The sequence below is a fragment of the Natator depressus genome, chromosome 15, assembly GCF_965152275.1.
Source record: "Natator depressus isolate rNatDep1 chromosome 15, rNatDep2.hap1, whole genome shotgun sequence".
NCBI lineage: Eukaryota > Metazoa > Chordata > Testudines > Cheloniidae > Natator > Natator depressus.
Genome location: NC_134248.1, coordinates 25,920,849 through 25,942,083, shown reverse-complemented (window position 1 = coordinate 25,942,083; position 21,235 = coordinate 25,920,849). Strand labels below are relative to the sequence as shown.

The 21,235-nt window shown below is 39.8% G+C and overlaps 3 protein-coding genes across 11 annotated transcripts in view; 1 reads left to right on the top strand and 2 right to left on the bottom strand.

Moving 5' to 3' along the window:
- LOC141999552 (rho-related GTP-binding protein RhoF-like) overlaps positions 1 to 1,549 on the top strand; it is a 144,015-nt gene extending 142,466 nt beyond the window's left edge. For all 6 annotated transcript variants that reach the window (XM_074973106.1, XM_074973105.1, XM_074973109.1 and 3 more), the window contains one exon: positions 310 to 1,549. In XM_074973106.1, the coding sequence (XP_074829207.1) occupies positions 310 to 378 (69 nt within the window). In that variant the 3' untranslated portion in view covers positions 379 to 1,549. The remainder of the gene's footprint in view (positions 1 to 309) is intronic.
- Positions 1,550 to 6,068: 4,519 nt separating this feature from the next.
- On the bottom strand, positions 6,069 to 17,718 carry LOC141999263 (calcium release-activated calcium channel protein 1-like). Of its 2 annotated transcripts, none has more exons than XM_074972491.1 (2): positions 17,629 to 17,718; positions 6,069 to 7,584 (listed from the first exon to the last, which is right to left on the bottom strand). In XM_074972491.1, exon 2 carries the CDS (start codon positions 7,576 to 7,578, stop codon positions 7,018 to 7,020), a length of 561 nt encoding a protein of 186 aa, XP_074828592.1. In that variant the 5' UTR covers positions 7,579 to 7,584; positions 17,629 to 17,718; the 3' UTR covers positions 6,069 to 7,017. The 2 variants fall into 2 exon arrangements, with proteins under 2 accessions (XP_074828592.1, XP_074828591.1); XM_074972490.1 differs by having other exon boundaries at positions 17,563 to 17,655.
- The window catches only part of LOC141999262 (calcium release-activated calcium channel protein 1), a 31,619-nt gene continuing 25,505 nt past the window's right edge, over positions 15,122 to 21,235 (bottom strand). For all 3 annotated transcript variants that reach the window (XM_074972487.1, XM_074972488.1, XM_074972489.1), the window contains exon 2: positions 15,122 to 18,379. In XM_074972487.1, the coding sequence (XP_074828588.1) occupies positions 17,813 to 18,379 (567 nt within the window). In that variant the 3' untranslated portion in view covers positions 15,122 to 17,812. The remainder of the gene's footprint in view (positions 18,380 to 21,235) is intronic.

The window sequence follows — 21,235 nt, the reverse complement described above, 5'->3', positions numbered from 1 at the left end:
CACCACTGCAGGGAGCTCCACAGTCGACTCGACGGATACTGCTAGGGGAAAACTTTCTGACAGCCATGCACGCAGCACCTGCATACCTAATTGGAATCGATATGAGCAATCATTCAAAGACTAGATAGGCACTTCCTGTCATCATAAAATGAGGAAAGTGTAGAAAGTGTTTTAAAGTATTTAGTGACTGCAGGATAAATTTAAGTCCAGTTAAGAGGGAGATTCTACAGCAGCTCTTGAATAATCAGTGTTTACAAATCGTGAGCTTCTTTAATTACATTGCTTAAAATATTTGTGTTCTTAATTTAGATTGAACTGGACAATCCAGATGATGTTTTAGAAGAGGCCCAGGCAATGCTTGACGACAGCCAAGAATGAGAACAGACTGATGATAAAGATATGAGAAAAGAACACAAGACTCATTGTTACTTCTTCATTTGAGATCTATGGTTCATCTTTCTAGATCTATAGTACATGAGACGGTGTGTTTTGTAAAGCAGAGAAGCAGCACCAAAACCTACTTGGTTCTCAAGAAATTAATTAGTTCCTCAAAACTGCCACAATGTACACTTCATTCTGTATTTCCATTTGGACAGGATCCATTTTACTCAGGAGTTTGGAAGCTGAAGAGGCCTTATAGGAAGAAATAATTCTGCCCATGAATAAATTAGAAGTAGGTGTTGACCTCCTTTGACACTATATTATAGAAAACCTATGTCTGATCGTAAACCAATTTCCAGGCTGTTTTAATACCAGATGGCCATGGTCAAGTGGGCTGAAAGCCAAGCACACACTTGTTAGGATATAGATATTCAGGCCTGTCTGCAAAGGCCTGTACTTTAAGAATTTAGGTGTATTCTTATCACTTGGCTAGTTAGAGGTATAAAAGAAAGAATCAAAATCACTGTCTGCCAGTGTAAGGTCCTTCTCTTACTGTGACAGTCTGAGGCCCTGTTCTTAGGCTAAGGCCTTTGGCTAAGCAACAGAGGCAGCCATAAGCTGGGAAGCGACCGGCCACATCCTCACATTCCAAACTAGTCACACTGAAAGACGGTGCTATTGGGCTGTTAGGAATACACTCCTGTCCTGATAATGCCTGTCACCTCCAGAGAAAGGGAAGTACCTAGAAGATGTAAAAGGAAATTTAGGTTGATAGTTTTCTGTCTGGTAAGAACTCACTTATCAATAGACACAGCTGGGAAACCCTTATGTCTTTATAGAGTAGTTGTGAAATCCTCATTTCTGTATTGTTTTGTCATTATAGTTCCCACTTTGCTATTGTTTATTGGCATGGTCTCTGTCTGGTTCTGTGATTGTTTCTGTCTGCTGTATAATTAATTTTGCTGGGTGTAAACTAATTAAGGTGGTGGGATATCATTGGTTAGCTAATCATGTTACAATATGTTAGGATTGGTTAGTTAAATTTCAGTAAAATGATTGGTTAAGGTATAGCTAAGAATATTACTATATAAATTAGGGGCAAACAGGAAGTAAATTGGGATTTGAAAATAAGGAAAAAGGAACTTGGATTTAAGCGTGCTGGAAGTTCACCCCAATAAACATCGAATTGTTTGCACCTTCGGACTTTGGGTATTATTGCTCTCTGTTCATGCGAGAAGGACCAGGGAAGTGGGAGAGTGAAGGAATAAGCTCTCTAACACTATCCATACTTTCATGTTCCAGTTGCAAGAATTAAAGTCATGGCACTCTGAATGAAAGTCCTCCTCCTGGAAGGTCTGTATTTTTATTTTCTTCAGACCATAGCACTAACTCAGTGTAATGCTAGTGCTACTGTTAAATTAAAAACAGACTAGTACAGATGGGTGAATGAAAATACGTGCTGGCATAGATGTCAGCCTGGTATTGCAGAAAGAGGTGCATTCTGCTGGTGGGTGCAGTTAGGGTTTTTAATATGGGCTTGCTTGACTTTGCCTTCTATACATCCCAAGAGTATTAATTTAGTTTACAAATTTCTGTACATAGGGGTAGCTTTATTGGAACTAAGAATCATTTTCATGCTGCACTGAACACCATTTAAAAAAATTAAATGAAAAGGTGAGATGGAACCTGGTTTGCAGCCAGATACATGACTGCCATACTGTAGCGTGTTACAAAGAGGTCATTTTCCAGCAAGACAGCCATTCCCAAAACGCTACCCATAAGTGCCAGGTTTACAGTAATGTCCATTTAGTTATGGAGAGATGATTTCTTCCCAAAGTGACTACTAGTCTTGATCCAAAAAGGCTGCAGGTTTCATACAAGAAATTCCTTATAATCCTACAGAAGTATTTTCTAGCTCAACTTGAAAGGGAGGAAGGAAATAGCGATCTATTACGATGCCCTGTCACAGCTGAGGAGGATTTCTCCCATCAAAGCCCAAATGAATTGGCTTTTGGTAGGTGAACTAGATATGTAGGGGCTGCCCAGGAGAATAGAATTCTTCCTACATTTCCTATCACCCACAGGCTATAGTAGCAGCCACAGCCCTCCATATTCCCCCAAGTTTTTTGGCCAAAAGATGCTGAAGTTTAGTTGGACTGGTCACACCTTCACCCTCACTCCCACACAGTAAGCTTCTGCCGAGAACAGCTCTGTGAGATGCTGAGGGGAGGAGTATAGTGCCCTTGCCCAGTATCCCCATGGCATGCCCTCCCTGTACAGAGGAATCCCAGTGTTTCCATTAGTCTCACAGCTTTTTGTGCCTGCACAGGGGAGATGGGAAGCTGCATTTCCCTTACATACTCCATAGTAAGCTATAATGAATTTTCAAAAACATGTTTTGAAATACCCAGTCTTCTCAGTAACTATGTATGGTCTTAGTAGAAGCCACCACTCTACTTAACAGCTGGTGCTCTAGATAAATGTCATCAAGTAGGCCTGAGAACCACTGTGTGTGATCAAAATCCACATCTGGTTAATAGAAGGCAAATTCTAAGCCTAGCTCTGCCTCTCTCTTGCCTTCAGTAAGTCACTTAACCGTAGAGCAGTGGTTCTCAACCAGGGGTCTGGTGCCTCTTGGGGGGGCACAAGCAGGTTTCAGGGAGGCTGCCAAGCAGGGCTGGCATTAGACTTGCTGGGGCCCAGGACAGCAAGCCAAAGCCCCACTACACAGGGCTGAAGCAGAGGCCCGATGCCCTGCCACCCGGTGCTGAAGCTGAAGCCTAAGCAACTTAGCTTCACGGGGCCCCCTGTGGCATGGGGCTCGGGCAATTGCCCTGCTTGCTACCCCCTAATGCTAGCCCTGGCTTTTACATGAACAAAAATAGTTGTAGCCCAGGTGGGCTGTGGAATTGTTATAGCATGTTGGGGGGTCCTCAAAGAAAAAGGTTGAGAACACCTGCCCGAGAACACACATCGTTAGGCTGAAGTCAATGAAGGCATGCTAGGTTACGTTAGATATATTTCCAAATTGGTGCAAGAGATATGTGTACCTTCTGCAGAGAACTGCTATGAGGATTCATATGTGTAAAGCACACAAGTGCCATGTTACATCAGAATGTCTGAAGCTGATTAATGAAAAAAAAACAACAAAAAAAGTCACTGTTATATCAGTTAGTGTGTGATTAGTTCATCCGATTTACACTGCACTTATAAATATCAATGAAAATGAGAATATATTTTTGAGGGGAGTTCATTCAAGTGACTCCCCAAACTCTAATTTAAGTAAGAGCCTCCTTTAAAAAAAAAAACATTGAGTCGAGAACAGTATCAAGGTCAAGTTTAGTCCCAAGAATAAAGCAGTGTTAAAGTGAGGAAAAAGACTGTGACCATATTATTCTCTTTATGCCTATTTGTGGAGTCAGGAAGGGCTTTGTCTGCACCTGGTAGCCCTTGTACCACATTACATTCAAGACTCTGAATGGTGAATCACTGAACACTTAAGAGGATATCTTCACGAAACTGAGATTATTACTGGCACCGTGTAACTAAATGGAGTAAAATGAGTGACAGTTACAGAACAAGACGTTTGTCAGATGTCTTGGTGACAAGACAAATTATAAGCATATTTTATTTCAATTTTAAATCTAAATATAATATATACAGCAACTGGTGTTTAAACTGTTTAAAGTAAATGCTTAATACCATTAGTATAAACGGGAACAGAATAAAATTGAGTGCACTGTACTGTTTAGAGAACAGACTTGACATCATGAGTTCTGGTCTTTATTTGTGCCTCTGCCATGCAGTTAATATGTATGTGATCTTGCACAAGGCACATCTTTTGTGACCATTTCCCCAGCTGAAGAATGGGGAAAATACATACATGAGCTGTGCTTAAAGGCTTAAAGTGCAGTTATGGTCAGAAAAAATGACTAGTAATAGCTCTAATTTAAAAGGAATGCAAACAGTTAAAATAAATTAATAAGGTGCCCTATTTACCTTGTCCTTTTACAAACCCACATTTTCTATTTTTAAAAGTTTTCCTCTGCTGTTGCTTTGTGAAAGATTCACACAAGAGGGGAAAAGTGATGTATCCAGGAGAAAATGAAAGCGACCCCCTTCTACACACACCCTTGGGAGGAGGGGAGGAGAATGTATTTATTTATTTTATTTTCTATCCTCTTTCATCGATAGCAATTTTTAAGAGTTATAAATAAATTGTAAGGTACAAAGCTTTCAGAAAAGTGTAATTTTATTTAAACTTGATAGTGTCCCTTTAAGATATTTGCTCCAGTATGCTTACTTTACCACAGCTTTCTAAAAGTCTACTTTCCCAGGTTAAGTAAGGTATCATTAGATTTACCACTGTCAACAACTCAGTAAAGGATGGGCAACTGGGTTTTTTGCTCCGGCTGGTAAATTTTCAAGACCATTTCAGAATGCCGTTTATTAAAGTTTTTACTAATATAATCCCACTAGCACTACAGGAACGAACAGTTGTGGAACAGTGAGTGGAATTCTGCTCATCAAGTGTTATATTTCAGCTGCAAAAACACTGGTAATGTCAAAACCAGAGAGAATTTCTGTTTGACTTTCATATCCAGGAGTTTTTGGGGACTGCAACGCAAAGAATGTTTTTGCTTGTGAACAGAGCAAAATAGGAGCAAAAATGTCACTGAGATATAGCCACAGCACTCTGATACAAATTTCAAAGTAATTTTTCAGAATATAAACTGCACTTTGGGTCCAGTCTTCTCAACACATCTTATTGGGAGTAGTGCTTGTGCTAATAAGTCAGTTGCATTGATGCAAGTGGGATTACCCATGATAATAAGTACTACCCTCAGGAGTCAGTGTTTGCAAAATTAGGAATTTGTAAAGCATGTTGAATTCATCTGGTAAAGAGGCCAGGCATAATTGACTTCATTCAACGGAGGCAAAAGCATGCACAGCTCCACTTAAAATCAAAGACGCATAGCTCCGATTAGCCCATGACTGAATTTGTTACCTCCAATCACAAAATTACAGGATTACATTCTATATTAGCAGCTACGAGCTGAGATCCGAGTTCTGTCCCATGGGATCTGAACATGTCACAAACTGGTAGTTTCTGGCTTCAAAGAGATTTTTCACCAACTAACCCACCCACTTCCATCCTTCAGTGAAGAAAGGAGAAACGCTGTCCAAAAGCCACAATTCACTTTTAAATGTATCCAGAGTCACACAAATTCTGAAAGAATTGAGGCCAAATCCTATAATCCTTGTCAAGTGTGAGTTTTTGCTTGAGGAAGAAGTTAGAATTTGACACAATAGCTTGAGGCTAAAACAGCAGCTTTGTTCAATAAAAGATGCAGGTCTTACAATTAAGAAGCAATCCTACTTCTTAAAATAAAAATCATTTGTTTTCATAAATAAGTCTATGTAGCAATAAGTGGTCTTCCACAGCATTTTGGAAGCAAAAATCATGTGTAATTAAGATTTAATATCTTAGATACAATATTTGAGCAAGAAGAAGATTTTTCCACTGAACAAGATCAAGGCGGAGCTAATTACTTCGAATTCCCACACAGACAAAGCGCCTTTTATCTTTTGTATCTGAGATTTTATTCAAAAATATATTTAATATATAAAAGTATAAAATATTTGCTACTTTGGTTTGGAACAAAAGCAGTAGCTCTACTGTGGTTTAGTCTCTACCGGTGTATGTTATTGCTAGAGAAAAGCCATTAATAGCAAGTTTTCAACCAAGAAAAAAAAAAATCTGGTGGTAGTTTCTCCATCTATTTTTTTTTTAAATGGTTCTTCAATGAAAACAGGCAATTTTATCACTTCGGAGAACATATCTGCTCCCATGAATTTTAAAGCAGGTATTGCTTTTCCCTATATTTTCTTCCCAAAAGAAGAGTAGGCTTAGGGCCTCAGTCCTACAGATAAAAAGAACACTAGCACTTGTGGCACTCCTGTTCTTTTTGCAGATACAGACTAACACAGCTGCTGCTCTGAAAGTCCTACAGATACACATCACAATAGGACTGATCATGGGTATCTGGTAGCTGCCATGGCAAAAGGCCCTATAGAAATTAATGCAGTAATAGTTACTTGGCAGAAAAACCATGACTGGGGGAGCTAGTGGAAAAAGGGAAGGTGGAAAAGCTCTCAATTTTACCTTTCATCAGACTTTTAGAGTTCACAGTTTAGAACTGAAACCAAATGCTAATTACTCCAAGTCCCAAGTAATTTGTATTGTGCCATGCAACATGTATTGGACAAGCAATACTTTCTAGCAAACACCAACATCAGATAGAAAGAAATAAGGCTTCCCTTCCACCACTAACAAATACGAAGGCCTAAAAAGTAATTCCTCTTACGCATTGATATATTCACCATTAAAAAGAAACAATTCAGATGATAAGAAGAGGGATGAGAGATGCATGCTCAGTGCAGCCATACCCCAACATCAGTCTCTTCAGATGTCAGTTGTCTAAGATATCATGGTATTTTTTTTACTGTTAGAAATTAGCACAGAACTTATAAATCTCTCTTTAAAATAAATCAACAGTCCAGCTAGTTCACGCAAAAAGGAGTCAACATAGGAAGGCAGAAGCAAAAAAATGGATTTTTAAACCAAATATAGCTTTATATAAAATGGCTGCCAGGAGGTGGCAAGGTGTCGCCTCTGTGGTCCAGCTGATCCTGGAGTCGTGCAAACTCAGCAAGTTCATTCAATTCTTGAAACTGCCTGTCTGTTTTGTGGCTAACCAGTGACCTATAGAAGTGGACTGCAAATACAATGAAAATCAATCCAAAAGGAACCATAATAGATGTTGAGGCAATAGCTGCTGCTGCTCCTGGGGTGATGGTGGAATTGTTGACATGGACTGAATCATTAGAAGGTGTTCCTTGTGGAAGAAATTTCACCCAACACAGCAGCACCACTTCTGCAAGGAAGAGCAAAGTCCCAATGACAGTGGAAAACGCCCAGGCGAGCTCAATGTGCCGGTGCATACGCTCATGCGGAGACTCATTAACAGAGTTGAGATTGTGCACATTACTAACAGCCTCTATATTTGGAAGAATGCAGGTACTTATCATGAGAGCAAAGAGGTGAACGGCAACAAGCACAGTAGTACAGGCACTGAAAGCTATCAAGAGACCTGGAGGGTAGACATGTGTTGAATCTAGCTGAACCTCCACCATAGCCACCTGGAAAGGAAGAAGAAAGATTTAATACTGAACTGTATATTTTAAGACATCACTTTACAAACAACAGGTTTAACATTAGCAGGTTTGAACATTTCCATTTTAGATCAAAACAATATTTTAATGATATAATTTAATTCTCACTACATCTGGACAATGAAAACAGACTTGGCAATGTCACTTTGATTGTCGTGCAGTAGCACTATGCTGCAAAGTTTGGGCTCCAAACACTGCAGGGAAGTCCTAATCAGAGAGTGGATAAACATCCGATGTAAAACATTCAAAGCTGGATTTTAAAAAAACTAAAATGAATTTGAAATTATGGCAATTCATATTAAAGCCTAAATTTATTTTAAATCTATTAAAATAATTTGAATGGAATGAGAAAATATTCAGACAGTACATGTTTGCCAAATATTTTAAAATAAAAGTTAAACCACTGAACTGCTGGAAGTCAGTGGCTAAGCACCTGAAACTAGAGTTTGTTGAAGTTCTAAAGAAACTTAGCAGCAGTAGCCTCTTCTCCTGGTGCAAAGAATAGTTCATTCAAAGTTGAGAAACCAGTTGGGAGTTGAAAAAGGAAAAAGGCTTCTTTTCCTCTTCAAATTCACAAACAAAAACAGGAGGTTCAGATCTACTACTTCTAAAAATACGGAAGGACATGGTGACCAGAAACAATCAGATCAGTTCGTTAGCTACAGATAATACTTCCTCTAATCAGTTGTTTTAAATGCAATACTGTTTTGATACAAAAAAATAAATTTATATATCCAGCACATTAAGATTGTTTTTATTTAAGTAACATTTTAAAAATGCACAGACAACATTTTTCATTGAATTCCAATTTCCATCCATGCAGCTTGACACAAGTCAAAAGTAAAAATTTAATGAAGGAAATAAACGTCATTAATTATTTTACAACAAAACAATGTAAAAAAAATAAGGCTCTGAATAAGTGTTAAGCTATATAATAGCTTAAATTGTGAGAACAGATATAGCATATCTTCCTGGTTAAGAAGAAATACCAAGACCAATCTAGATACTATATTTAATTGCAAATAAACGTTAATAACAACCAATGAGAATCAACCTTTCTTTAGGAAAACAAAAAAAAAAGAGTACAAATGCAAAACAAGATTAAAACAGATATTTAAATTGAGATTTCCTGCTTGCCATGATTTAAAAAAACACTACTGATTTTTAATCAACCACCCTGCTTTAAATCCAAACCAAAACCAGTGTAAATTTCTTATCATGTTAGGTTATAATTGAAACATTTTAACAAATCCTACACTCTGGGCCTGAGGTAACCAATGCGGCCACATTTCACTTAATCCATTTCTAAGATACGTCTATTGTAAGATGCATCGTCAGTAAAGACAACACATAAGTTAATGCCAACAAAATAACTGCCCTGCCAATTCCAAGTTAATTTCCATAAGTCAGCCAGGCCTTGAGGATCAACATTTTAAGGCTCTGTTAGGCCACAAGGGAAGTGAAACAAATTCTAAAAAAAAGTAGGAATACTTCACTGTATTTTTCCCCAGCCATACAAAATTAGAGATTGTCAGTTTATCCATCTCCTGCTGATCTCAACTACAGGAGTGATGCAGACTCTAAGGGTAATAGCTATGTTCATACTGCAGTAAAAAAAAACCCGTGGCTCTCTGCTGACTTGGGCTTACAGAGCTTGGGCCTGGGGGCTAAAAATTGCAGTGCAGGTGTGCAGAAGCTCAGATTTTTGAGACCAACCACCTTCTGGGGTTTCAGAGGCTGGGCTCTAGCTTAAGCCCAAACATCTACACCGCAATTTTTAGCCTTGCTACCTGAGCCCTGCAAGTCTGAGTCTGCTGACCTGGGCCAGCCACAGCCATGCCACAGATCTTTTATTGAAGTGCAGATGTGCCCTAAGATACATGGGGCCCAAAGCATAAAGCGCTTCTTCACTATGCTAAGGATAGCCAAATGAAATAGGAGAGGGTTGGGAAGGCTGGAAGGAAAAGCAGTATCTCTACTACTTACTCTCTGCCTTTCGCCCCCAGACATCTAGAAAGCCACTCCTCAGCTACATGGGACAGAGTCGAGGACTAGTTCCCCAGCACAGGCGTCTCCTCTCAAGTCCAAGCATATTAGTAAGGCTGTATGAACCAGCATGTGGTCACCATGCATAGCTGCAATCCTCCCATTCCCAAAGGTTATAGTGGAACAACTCCCAGCAGGAACCATGGGAACTGCAAAGCCAAGGGAGCCATGCCTAGAGGCCTCCATGTGGATGACCCAGGGTTGCAATGATGTCCCAAGGTCCAAAATAGATCTCAGAACATCCACAGGTTTAAGGGGTGGAACTCCCTTCCAAATCTGTCGGTGGGCAGGAAGAACCACACTCTGGCTGTATGACTTGTAGGAAACTCCTTGAGTGAAGATTTGGAGCTAGTCTCTCAGGTGCACTAGAGCAGCACTTGGCAAACAAGGGGAAGGTGGACCTGTGTAGTTTTAGGCCACCTTTATTTCCCCTGATTTTGGAGTACGTCTGGGGCACAACCAAACTACTGGGGGTGGAACCACTCAGGGATGCTCTAACTTGAGGAGGGTTATCACCGATACAAGGATCTGCCCTACTAGCCAGGACTGCCAGGGTACACCCCAATTTTTCCCTTCTCGCTCCCACTCCAGAATATCCCCTACACCAGCTGGGCCAGGCAGGGCTGGCATTGGACCAATCTAGCACTCCTCTGTTTGGGCAGAATGCCTTAAAGCTGCATCATCATTGGAGTGGCACTTAAGAGCACAGTTGCCAACTTTCACACAGTAAACAAGCACCTCGACTTTCACAGTAAGTAAAAAATCAAGCTAATCCCATTTGAAAACAAGGCCAAAACAAGCCCATCCCTAAGAACCCCAACATTCTATGTGACTAGATCCCCATGGCCCACAGTCTGGGACTGTGGTGGGCCCGCTGTGCACCCCAACTCTCTCCCCTCTTCTCCCCGCCCTTGCCCCTGCTTCCTGGGAGCCGATCTAAAAAAAAAGAAGCAACAAGCTACAAGCAAAAACTAGCCAACAAGCAACTCACAAGCCAATTAAGCCAAAGACAAGCCCAATTTCTGCGTTTTTTCCATGGGTTTGGCATATCTGCTTAGGAGTGGCCAAGGATGTGGGGTGAAAAGCTGACCCCACTAAATTCAATGGAAGTTTTGCCATTTACTTCAGTGGGGCCAGGATTTCACACCTGATCCTAATGAAGTTCTCCCCTGCCTCTGCCACATGAGGCAGAAATAGCTCAATGTTCCTTTAAATGTAAACTGAGAGGTTTCCATTCATTTTAGAAAACTTCACTTGATGGTCATGTATTATATTTATCATCCCTGCTGGGCCATATAAACTATTACATTAGTCAGTGCAGAAATGCCCCTAGCAAGAGAGGAAACTTTAAAAGCAACTCTTTCAGAAGATTCTTATAAGCATTTACAGTTGCTTAGAGACTTTAATCCTGCCATTTCTCTTGAAAAACAAATACAATATCGTGATAAATTTGGCTCTGAGACAGAGCAGTTTCTTTTGAGTAATGCAGAAATACAAGAAAATTTCAGCAAGCAACCTTTATCAGAGGGCTTGACGAATTTGTCAGCATGTGTTTAAGTCCAGAAAGAAAAGTGACAGGCTGCATAAGGAATAGAATAGAAAATACTGAAAAGGTTATAAAAACCATGGAAGATTGTCATACTGTGGACAGTTCTGATCACCCGATATGAAAAAAGGATAGAGGAGAAATAGAGAAGGGGTCCAGAGACAGATGATAAAAATAGTTTGACGCATAGAAAGACAAAGACATTAAAATTATTGGTATTCTTTAGTTTAGAGGTGAATAAGAGGGACACAATGGAAGCATACAAAATAATGAATTGTAATAGGAAACAGCTTTCTTCCACAACAGTAAATCTGTGTAATTTTAAAAAACAATTAGCTATTCATATGGATGATGACATCCAGTTACATTAAGTAGGATTTTATTTTATTTTTTAAAGGAGGGGATATAAACCCTCATGCTTCAGGGGATAAACTAACCACTATTTGACTAGGATAAGGAAGAAACTTTCCCAGTATGCAGGTTATTCCATCATTTTCCATGCTGAGGTTTTTTGCACCTTCCTCAGAAGCAACTGATACTAGCACTCCCAGAGACAGTCCCCATTTGTTGACTGTAGACAAATAGGCCACAACTCCCCTGTTGTCAAAAATATGCTTGCGACTTTATCACATTTTTCCTCTCTAGTCTGTTAACAGGATCTACAAGTCAACATCAACCATGCAAACCACTGTGGCATGCCTGGGTTATACTTTGTCTAGACTATGTACTTGCTAAGATAAATAGCCTATACATAGATATTGAAAGGAGAAGTAATAAATAGGCACTTGTTGTCATAATAAAATCAGGAAAGTTGTAGGAAGTGTTTTAAAGGATTTAGTGAAAGACTGAAGGATAAATTTAAGTCCAGTTAAGAGGGAGATTCTACAGCAGCTCTTGAATAATCAGCGTTTACAAATCCTGAATTTCTTTAATTACATTGAGTACAATATTTGTGTTTTTAATTTAGATTGAACAGGCCCATCCAGATGATGTTTTAGAAGAGGCCCAGGCAATGCTTGACAACAGCCAAGAATGAGAACAGGCTGCTGATAAAGATATGAGAAAAGAACAAAAGACTCATTGTTACTTCTTCATTTGAATCATCTTTCTAGATCCATGGTACATGAGATGGTGTGTTTTGTAAAGCAGAGAAGCAGCACCAAAACCTACTTGGTTCTCAAGAAATTAATTAGTTCCTCAAAACTGCCACAATGTACACTTCATTCTGTATTTCTATTTGGACAGGATCCATTTTACTCAGGAGTTTGGAAGCTGAAGAGGCCTTATAGGAAGAAATAATTCTGCCCATGAATAAATTAAAAGTAGGTGTTGACCTCCTTTGACACTATATTATAGAAAACCTATGTCTGATCGTAAACCAATTTCCAGGCTGTTTTAATACCAGATGGCCATGGTCAAGTGAGCTGAAAGCCAAGCACATATTATCCATACTTTCATGTTCCAGTTGTAAGAATTAAAGTCATGGCACTCTGAATGAAAGTCCTCCTCCTGGAAGGTCTGTATTTTTATTTTCTTCAGACCATAGCACTAACTCAGTGTAATGCTAGTGCTACTGTTAAATTAAAAACAGACTAGTACAGATGGGTGAATGAAAATACGTGCTGGCATAGATGTCAGCCTGGTATTGCAGAAAGAGGTGCATTCTGCTGGTGGGTGCAGTTAGGGTTTTTAATATGGGCTTGCTTGACTTTGCCTTCTATACATCCCAAGAGTATTAATTTAGTTTACAAATTTCTGTACATAGGGGTAGCTTTATTGGAACTAAGAATCATTTTCATGCTGCACTGAACACCATTTAAAAAAATTAAATGAAAAGGTGAGATGGAACCTGGTTTGCAGCCAGATACATGACTGCCATACTGTAGCGTGTTACAAAGAGGTCATTTTCCAGCAAGACAGCCATTCCCAAAACGCTACCCATAAGTGCCAGGTTTACAATAATGTCCATTTAGTTATGGGGAGATGATTTCTTCCCAAAGTGACTTCTAGTCTTGATCCAAAAAGGCTGCAGGTTTCATACAAGAAATTCCTTATAATCCTACAGAAGTATTTTCTAGCTCAACTTGAAAGGGAGGAAGGAAATAGCGATCTATTACGATGCCCTGTCACAGCTGAGGAGGATTTCTCCCATCAAAGCCCAAATGAATTGGCTTTTGGTAGGTGAACTAGATATGTAGGGGCTGCCCAGGAGAATAGAATTCTTCCTACATTTCCTATCACCTACAGGCTATAGTAGCAGCCACAGCCCTCCATATTCCCCCAAGTTTTTTGGCCAAAAGATGCTGAAGTTTAGTTGGACTGGTCACACCTTCACCCTCACTCCCACACAGTAAGCTTCTGCCGAGAACAGCTCTGTGAGATGCTGAGGGGAGGAGTATAGTGCCCTTGCCCAGTATCCCCATGGCATGCCCTCCCTGTACAGAGGAATCCCAGTGTTTCCATTAGTCTCACAGCTTTTTGTGCCTGCACAGGGGAGATGGGAAGCTGCATTTCCCTTACATACTCCATAGTAAGCTATAATGAATTTTCAAAAACATGTTTTGAAATACCCAGTCTTCTCAGTAACTATGTATGGTCTTAGTAGAAGCCACCACTCTACTTAACAGCTGGTGCTCTAGATAAATGTCATCAAGTAGGCCTGAGAACCACTGTGTGTGATCAAAATCCACATCTGGTTAATAGAAGGCAAATTCTAAGCCTAGCTCTGCCTCTCTCTTGCCTTCAGTAAGTCACTTAACCGTAGAGCAGTGGTTCTCAACCAGGGGTCTGGTGCCTCTTGGGGGGGCACAAGCAGGTTTCAGGGAGGCTGCCAAGCAGGGCTGGCATTAGACTTGCTGGGGCCCAGGACAGCAAGCCAAAGCCCCACTACACAGGGCTGAAGCAGAGGCCCGATGCCCTGCCACCCGGTGCTGAAGCTGAAGCCTAAGCAACTTAGCTTCACGGGGCCCCCTGTGGCATGGGGCTCGGGCAATTGCCCTGCTTGCTACCCCCTAATGCTAGCCCTGGCTTTTACATGAACAAAAATAGTTGTAGCCCAGGTGGGCTGTGGAATTGTTATAGCATGTTGGGGGGTCCTCAAAGAAAAAGGTTGAGAACGCCTGCCCGAGAACACACATCGTTAGGCTGAAGTCAATGAAGGCATGCTAGGTTACGTTAGATATATTTCCAAATTGGTGCAAGAGATATGTGTACCTTCTGCAGAGAACTGCTATGAGGATTCATATGTGTAAAGCACACAAGTGCCATGTTACATCAGAATGTCTGAAGCTGATTAATGAAAAAAAAACAACAAAAAAAGTCACTGTTAATCAGTTAGTGTGTGATTAGTTCATCCGATTTACACTGCACTTATAAATATCAATGAAAATGAGAATATATTTTTGAGGGGAGTTCATTCAAGTGACTCCCCAAACTCTAATTTAAGTAAGAGCCTCCTTTAAAAAAAAAAACATTGAGTCGAGAACAGTATCAAGGTCAGGTTTAGTCCCAAGAATAAAGCAGTGTTAAAGTGAGGAAAAAGACTGTGACCATATTATTCTCTTTATGCCTATTTGTGGAGTCAGGAAGGGCTTTGTCTGCACCTGGTAGCCCTTGTACCACATTACACTCAAGACTCTGAATGGTGAATCACTGAACACTTAAGAGGATATCTTCACGAAACAGATTATTACTGGCACCGTGTAACTAAATGGAGTAAAATGAGTGACAGTTACAGAACAAGACGTTTGTCAGATGTCTTGGTGACAAGACAAATTATAAGCATATTTTATTTCAATTTTAAATCTAAATATAATATATACAGCCACTGGTGTTTAAACTGTTTAAAGTAAATGCTTAATACCATTAGTATAAACGGGAACAGAATAAAATTGAGTGCACTGTACTGTTTAGAGAACAGACTTGACATCATGAGTTCTGGTCTTTATTTGTGCCTCTGCCATGCAGTTAATATGTATGTGTTCTTGCACAAGGCACATCTTTTGTGACCATTTCCCCAGCTGAAGAATGGGGAAAATACATACATGAGCTGTGCCTAAAGGCTTAAAGTGCAGTTATGGTCAGAAAAAATGACTAGTAATAGCTCTAATTTAAAAGGAATGCAAACAGTTAAAATAAATTAATAAGGTGCCCTATTTACCTTGTCCTTTTACAAACCCACATTTTCTATTTTTAAAAGTTTTCCTCTGCTGTTGCTTTGTGAAAGATTCACACAAGAGGGGAAAAGTGATGTATCCAGGAGAAAATGAAAGCGACCCCCTTCTACACACACCCTTGGGAGGAGGGGAGGAGAATGTATTTATTTATTTTATTTTCTATCCTCTTTCATCGATAGCAATTTTTAAGAGTTATAAATAAATTGTAAGGTACAAAGCTTTCAGAAAAGTGTAATTTTATTTAAACTTGATAGTGTCCCTTTAAGATATTTGCTCCAGTATGCTTACTTTACCACAGCTTTCTAAAAGTCTACTTTCCGAGGTTAAGTAAGGTATCATTAGATTTATCACTGTCAACAACTCAGTAAAGGATGGGCAACTGGGTTTTTTGCTCCAGCTGGTAAATTTTCAAGACCATTTCAGAATGCCGTTTATTAAAGGTTTTACTAATATAATCCCACTAGCACTACAGGAACGAACAGTTGTGGAACAGTGAGTGGAATTCTGCTCATCAAGTGTTATATTTCAGCTGCAAAAACACTGGTAATGTCAAAACCAGAGAGAATTTCTGTTTGACTTTCATATCCAGGAGTTTTTGGGGACTGCAACGCAAAGAATGTTTTTGCTTGTGAACAGAGCAAAATAGGAGCAAAAATGTCACTGAGATATAGCCACAGCACTCTGATCCAAATTTCAAAGTAATTTTTCAGAATATAAACTGCACTTTGGGTCCAGTCTTCTCAACACATCTTATTGGGAGTAGTGCTTGTGCTAATAAGTCAGTTGCATTGATGCAAGTGGGATTACTCATGATAATAAGTACTACCCTCAGGAGTCAGTGTTTGCAAAATTAGGACCTTAATTTGTAAAGCATGTTGAATTCATCTGGTAAAGAGGCCAGGCATAATTGACTTCATTCAACGGTGGCAAAAGCATGCACAGCTCCACTTAAAATCAAAGACGCATAGCTCCGATTAGCCCATGACTGAATTTGTTACCTCCAATCACAAAATTACAGGATTACATTCTATATTAGCAGCTACGAGCTGAGATCCGAGTTCTGTCCCATGGGATCTGAACATGTCACAAACTGTAGTTTCTGGCTTCAAAGAGATTTTTCACCAACTAACCCACCCACTTCCATCCTTCAGTGAAGAAAGGAGAAACGCTGTCCAAAAGCCACAATTCACTTTTAAATGTATCCAGAGTCACACAAATTCTGAAAGAATTGAGGCCAAATCCTATAATCCTTGTCAAGTGTGAGTTTTTGCTTGAGGAAGAAGTTAGAATTTGACACAATAGCTTGAGGCTAAAACAGCAGCTTCGTTCAATAAAAGATGCAGGTCTTACAATTAAGAAGCAATCCTACTTCTTAAAATAAAAATCATTTGTTTTCATAAATAAGTCTATGTAGCAATAAGTGGTCTTCCACAGCATTTTGGAAGCAAAAATCATGTGTAATTAAGATTTAATATCTTAGATACAATATTTGAGCAAGAAGAAGATTTTTCCACTGAACAAGATCAAGGCGCAGCGGTTTACTTGGGATTCCCACACAGACAAAGCACCTTTTATCATTTGTATCTGAGATTTTATTCAAAAATATATTTAATATATAAAAAGTATAAAATATTTGCTACTTTGGTTTGGAACAAAAGCAGTAGCTCTACTGTGGTTTAGTCTCTACCAGTGTATGTATGACTTAGGCCCTCAGTCCTACAAATAAAAAGAACAGGAGTACTTGTGGCACTCCTGTTCTTTTTGCAGATACAGACTAACACGGCTGCTACTCTGAAACCAGTCCTACAGATGCACATCACAATAGGACTGATCATGGGTATATGGTAGCTGCCATGGCAACAGGCCCTATAGAAATTAATACAGTAATAGTTACTTAGCAGAAAACCATGACTGGGGGAGCTAGTGGGAAAAGGGAAGGTGGAAAAGCTCTCTATTTTACCTTTCATCAGACTTTTAGAGTTCACAGTTTAGAACTGAAACCAAATGCTAATTACTCCAAGTCCCAAGTAATTTGTATTGTGCCATGCAACATGTATTGGACAAGCAATACTTTCTAGCAAACACCAACATCAAATAGAAAGAAATAAGGCTTCCCTCCCACCACTAACAAATACCAAGGCCTAAAAAGTAATTCCTCTTATGCATTGATATATTCACCATTAAAAAGAAACAATTCAGATGATAAGAAGAGGGATGAGAGATGCATGCTCAGTGCAGCCATACCCCAACATCAGTCTCTTCAGATGTCAGTTGTCTAAGATATCATGGTATTTTTTTACTGTTAGAAATTAGCACAGAATTTATAAATCTCTCTTTAAAATAAATCAACAGTCCAGCTAGTTCATGCAAGGAGGAGTCAACATAGCAAGGCAGAAGCAAAAAATGGATTTTTAAACCAAATATAGCTTTATACAAAATGGCTGCCAGGAGGTGGCAAGGTGTCGCCTCTGTGGTCCAGCTGATCCTGGAGTCGTGCAAACTCAGCAAGTTCATTCAATTCTTGAAACTGCCTGTCTGTTTTGTGGCTAACCAGTGACCTATAGAAGTGGACTGCAAATACAATGAAAATCAATCCAAAAGGAACCATAATAGATGTTGAGGCAATAGCTGCTGCTGCTCCTGGGGTGATGGTGGAATTTTTGTCATGGACTGAATCATTAGAAGGTGTTCCTTGTGGAAGAAATTTCACCCAACACAGCAGCACCACTTCTGCAAGGAAGAGCAAAGTCCCAATGACAGTGGAAAACGCCCAGGCGAGCTCAATGTGCCGGTGCATACGCTCATGCGGAGACTCATTAACAGAGTTGAGATTGTGCACATTACTAACAGCCTCTATATTTGGAAGAATGCAGGTACTTATCATGAGAGCAAAGAGGTGAACGGCAACAAGCACAGTAGTACAGGCACTGAAAGCTATCAAGAGACCTGGAGGGTAGACATGTGTTGAATCTAGCTGAACCTCCACCATAGCCACCTGGAAAGGAAGAAGAAAGATTTAATACTGAACTGTATATTTTAAGACATCACTTTACAAACAACAGGTTTAACATTAGCAGGTTTGAACATTTCCATTTTAGATCAAAACAATATTTTAATGATATAATTTAATTCTCACTACATCTGGACAATGAAAACAGACTTGGCAATGTCACTTTGATTGTCGTGCAGTAGCACTATGCTGCAAAGTTTGGGCTCCAAACACTGCAGGGAAGTCCTAATCAGAGAGTGGATAAACATCCGATGTAAAACATTCAAAGCTGGATTTTAAAAAAACTAAAATGAATTTGAAATTATGGCAATTCATATTAAAGCCTAAATTTATTTTAAATCTATTAAAATAATTTGAATGGAATGAGAAAATATTCAGACAGTACATGTTTGCCAAATATTTTAAAATAAAAGTTAAACCACTGAACTGCTGGAAGTCAGTGGCTAAGCACCTGAAACTAGAGTTTGTTGAAGTTCTAAAGAAACTTAGCAGCAGTAGCCTCTTCTCCTGGTGCAAAGAATAGTTCATTCAAAGTTGAGAAACCAGTTGGGAGTTGAAAAAGGAAAAAGGCTTCTTTTCCTCTTCAAATTCACAAACAAAAACAGGAGGTTCAGATCTACTACTTCTAAAAATACGGAAGGACATGGTGACCAGAAACAATCAGATCAGTTCGTTAGCTACAGATAATACTTCCTCTAATCAGTTGTTTTAAATGCAATACTGTTTTGATACAAAAAAATAAATTTATATATCCAGCACATTAAGATTGTTTTTATTTAAGTAACATTTTAAAAATGCACAGACAACATTTTTCATTGAATTCCAATTTCCATCCATGCAGCTTGACACAAGTCAAAAGTAAAAATTTAATGAAGGAAATAAACGTCATTAATTATTTTACAACAAAACAATGTAAAAAAAATAAGGCTCTGAATAAGTGTTAAGCTATATAATAGCTTAAATTGTGAGAACAGATATAGCATATCTTCCTGGTTAAGAAGAAATACCAAGACCAATCTAGATACTATATTTAATTGCAAATAAACGTTAATAACAACCAATGAGAATCAACCTTTCTTTAGGAAAACAAAAAAAAAAGAGTACAAATGCAAAACAAGATTAAAACAGATATTTAAATTGAGATTTCCTGCTTGCCATGATTTAAAAAAACACTACTGATTTTTAATCAACCACCCTGCTTTAAATCCAAACCAAAACCAGTGTAAATTTCTTATCATGTTAGGTTATAATTGAAACATTTTAACAAATCCTACACTCTGGGCCTGAGGTAACCAATGCGGCCACATTTCACTTAATCCATTTCTAAGATACGTCTATTGTAAGATGCATCGTCAGTAAAGACAACACATAAGTTAATGCCAACAAAATAACTGCCCTGCCAATTCCAAGTTAATTTCCATAAGTCAGCCAGGCCTTGAGGATCAACATTTTAAGGCTCTGTTAGGCCACAAGGGAAGTGAAACAAATTCTAAAAAAAAGTAGGAATACTTCACTGTATTTTTCCCCAGCCATACAAAATTAGAGATTGTCAGTTTATCCATCTCCTGCTGATCTCAACTACAGGAGTGATGCAGACTCTAAGGGTAATAGCTATGTTCATACTGCAGTAAAAAAAAACCCGTGGCTCTCTGCTGACTTGGGCTTACAGAGCTTGGGCCTGGGGGCTAAAAATTGCAGTGCAGGTGTGCAGAAGCTCAGATTTTTGAGACCAACCACCTTCTGGGGTTTCAGAGGCTGGGCTCTAGCTTAAGCCCAAACATCTACACCGCAATTTTTAGCCTTGCTACCTGAGCCCTGCAAGTCTGAGTCTGCTGACCTGGGCCAGCCACAGCCATGCCACAGATCTTTTATTGAAGTGCAGATGTGCCCTAAGATACATGGGGCCCAAAGCATAAAGCGCTTCTTCACTATGCTAAGGATAGCCAAATGAAATAGGAGAGGGTTGGGAAGGCTGGAAGGAAAAGCAGTATCTCTACTACTTACTCTCTGCCTTTCGCCCCCAGACATCTAGAAAGCCACTCCTCAGCTACATGGGACAGAGTCGAGGACTAGTTCCCCAGCACAGGCGTCTCCTCTCAAGTCCAAGCATATTAGTAAGGCTGTATGAACCAGCATGTGGTCACCATGCATAGCTGCAATCCTCCCATTCCCAAAGGTTATAGTGGAACAACTCCCAGCAGGAACCATGGGAACTGCAAAGCCAAGGGAGCCATGCCTAGAGGCCTCCATGTGGATGACCCAGGGTTGCAATGATGTCCCAAGGTCCAAAATAGATCTCAGAACATCCACAGGTTTAAGGGGTGGAACTCCCTTCCAAATCTGTCGGTGGGCAGGAAGAACCACACTCTGGCTGTATGACTTGTAGGAAACTCCTTGAGTGAAGATTTGGAGCTAGTCTCTCAGGTGCACTAGAGCAGCACTTGGCAAACAAGGGGAAGGTGGACCTGTGTAGTTTTAGGCCACCTTTATTTCCCCTGATTTTGGAGTACGTCTGGGGCACAACCAAACTACTGGGGGTGGAACCACTCAGGGATGCTCTAACTTGAGGAGGGTTATCACCGATACAAGGATCTGCCCTACTAGCCAGGACTGCCAGGGTACACCCCAATTTTTCCCTTCTCGCTCCCACTCCAGAATATCCCCTACACCAGCTGGGCCAGGCAGGGCTGGCATTGGACCAATCTAGCACTCCTCTGTTTGGGCAGAATGCCTTAAAGCTGCATCATCATTGGAGTGGCACTTAAGAGCACAGTTGCCAACTTTCACACAGTAAACAAGCACCTCGACTTTCACAGTAAGTAAAAAATCAAGCTAATCCCA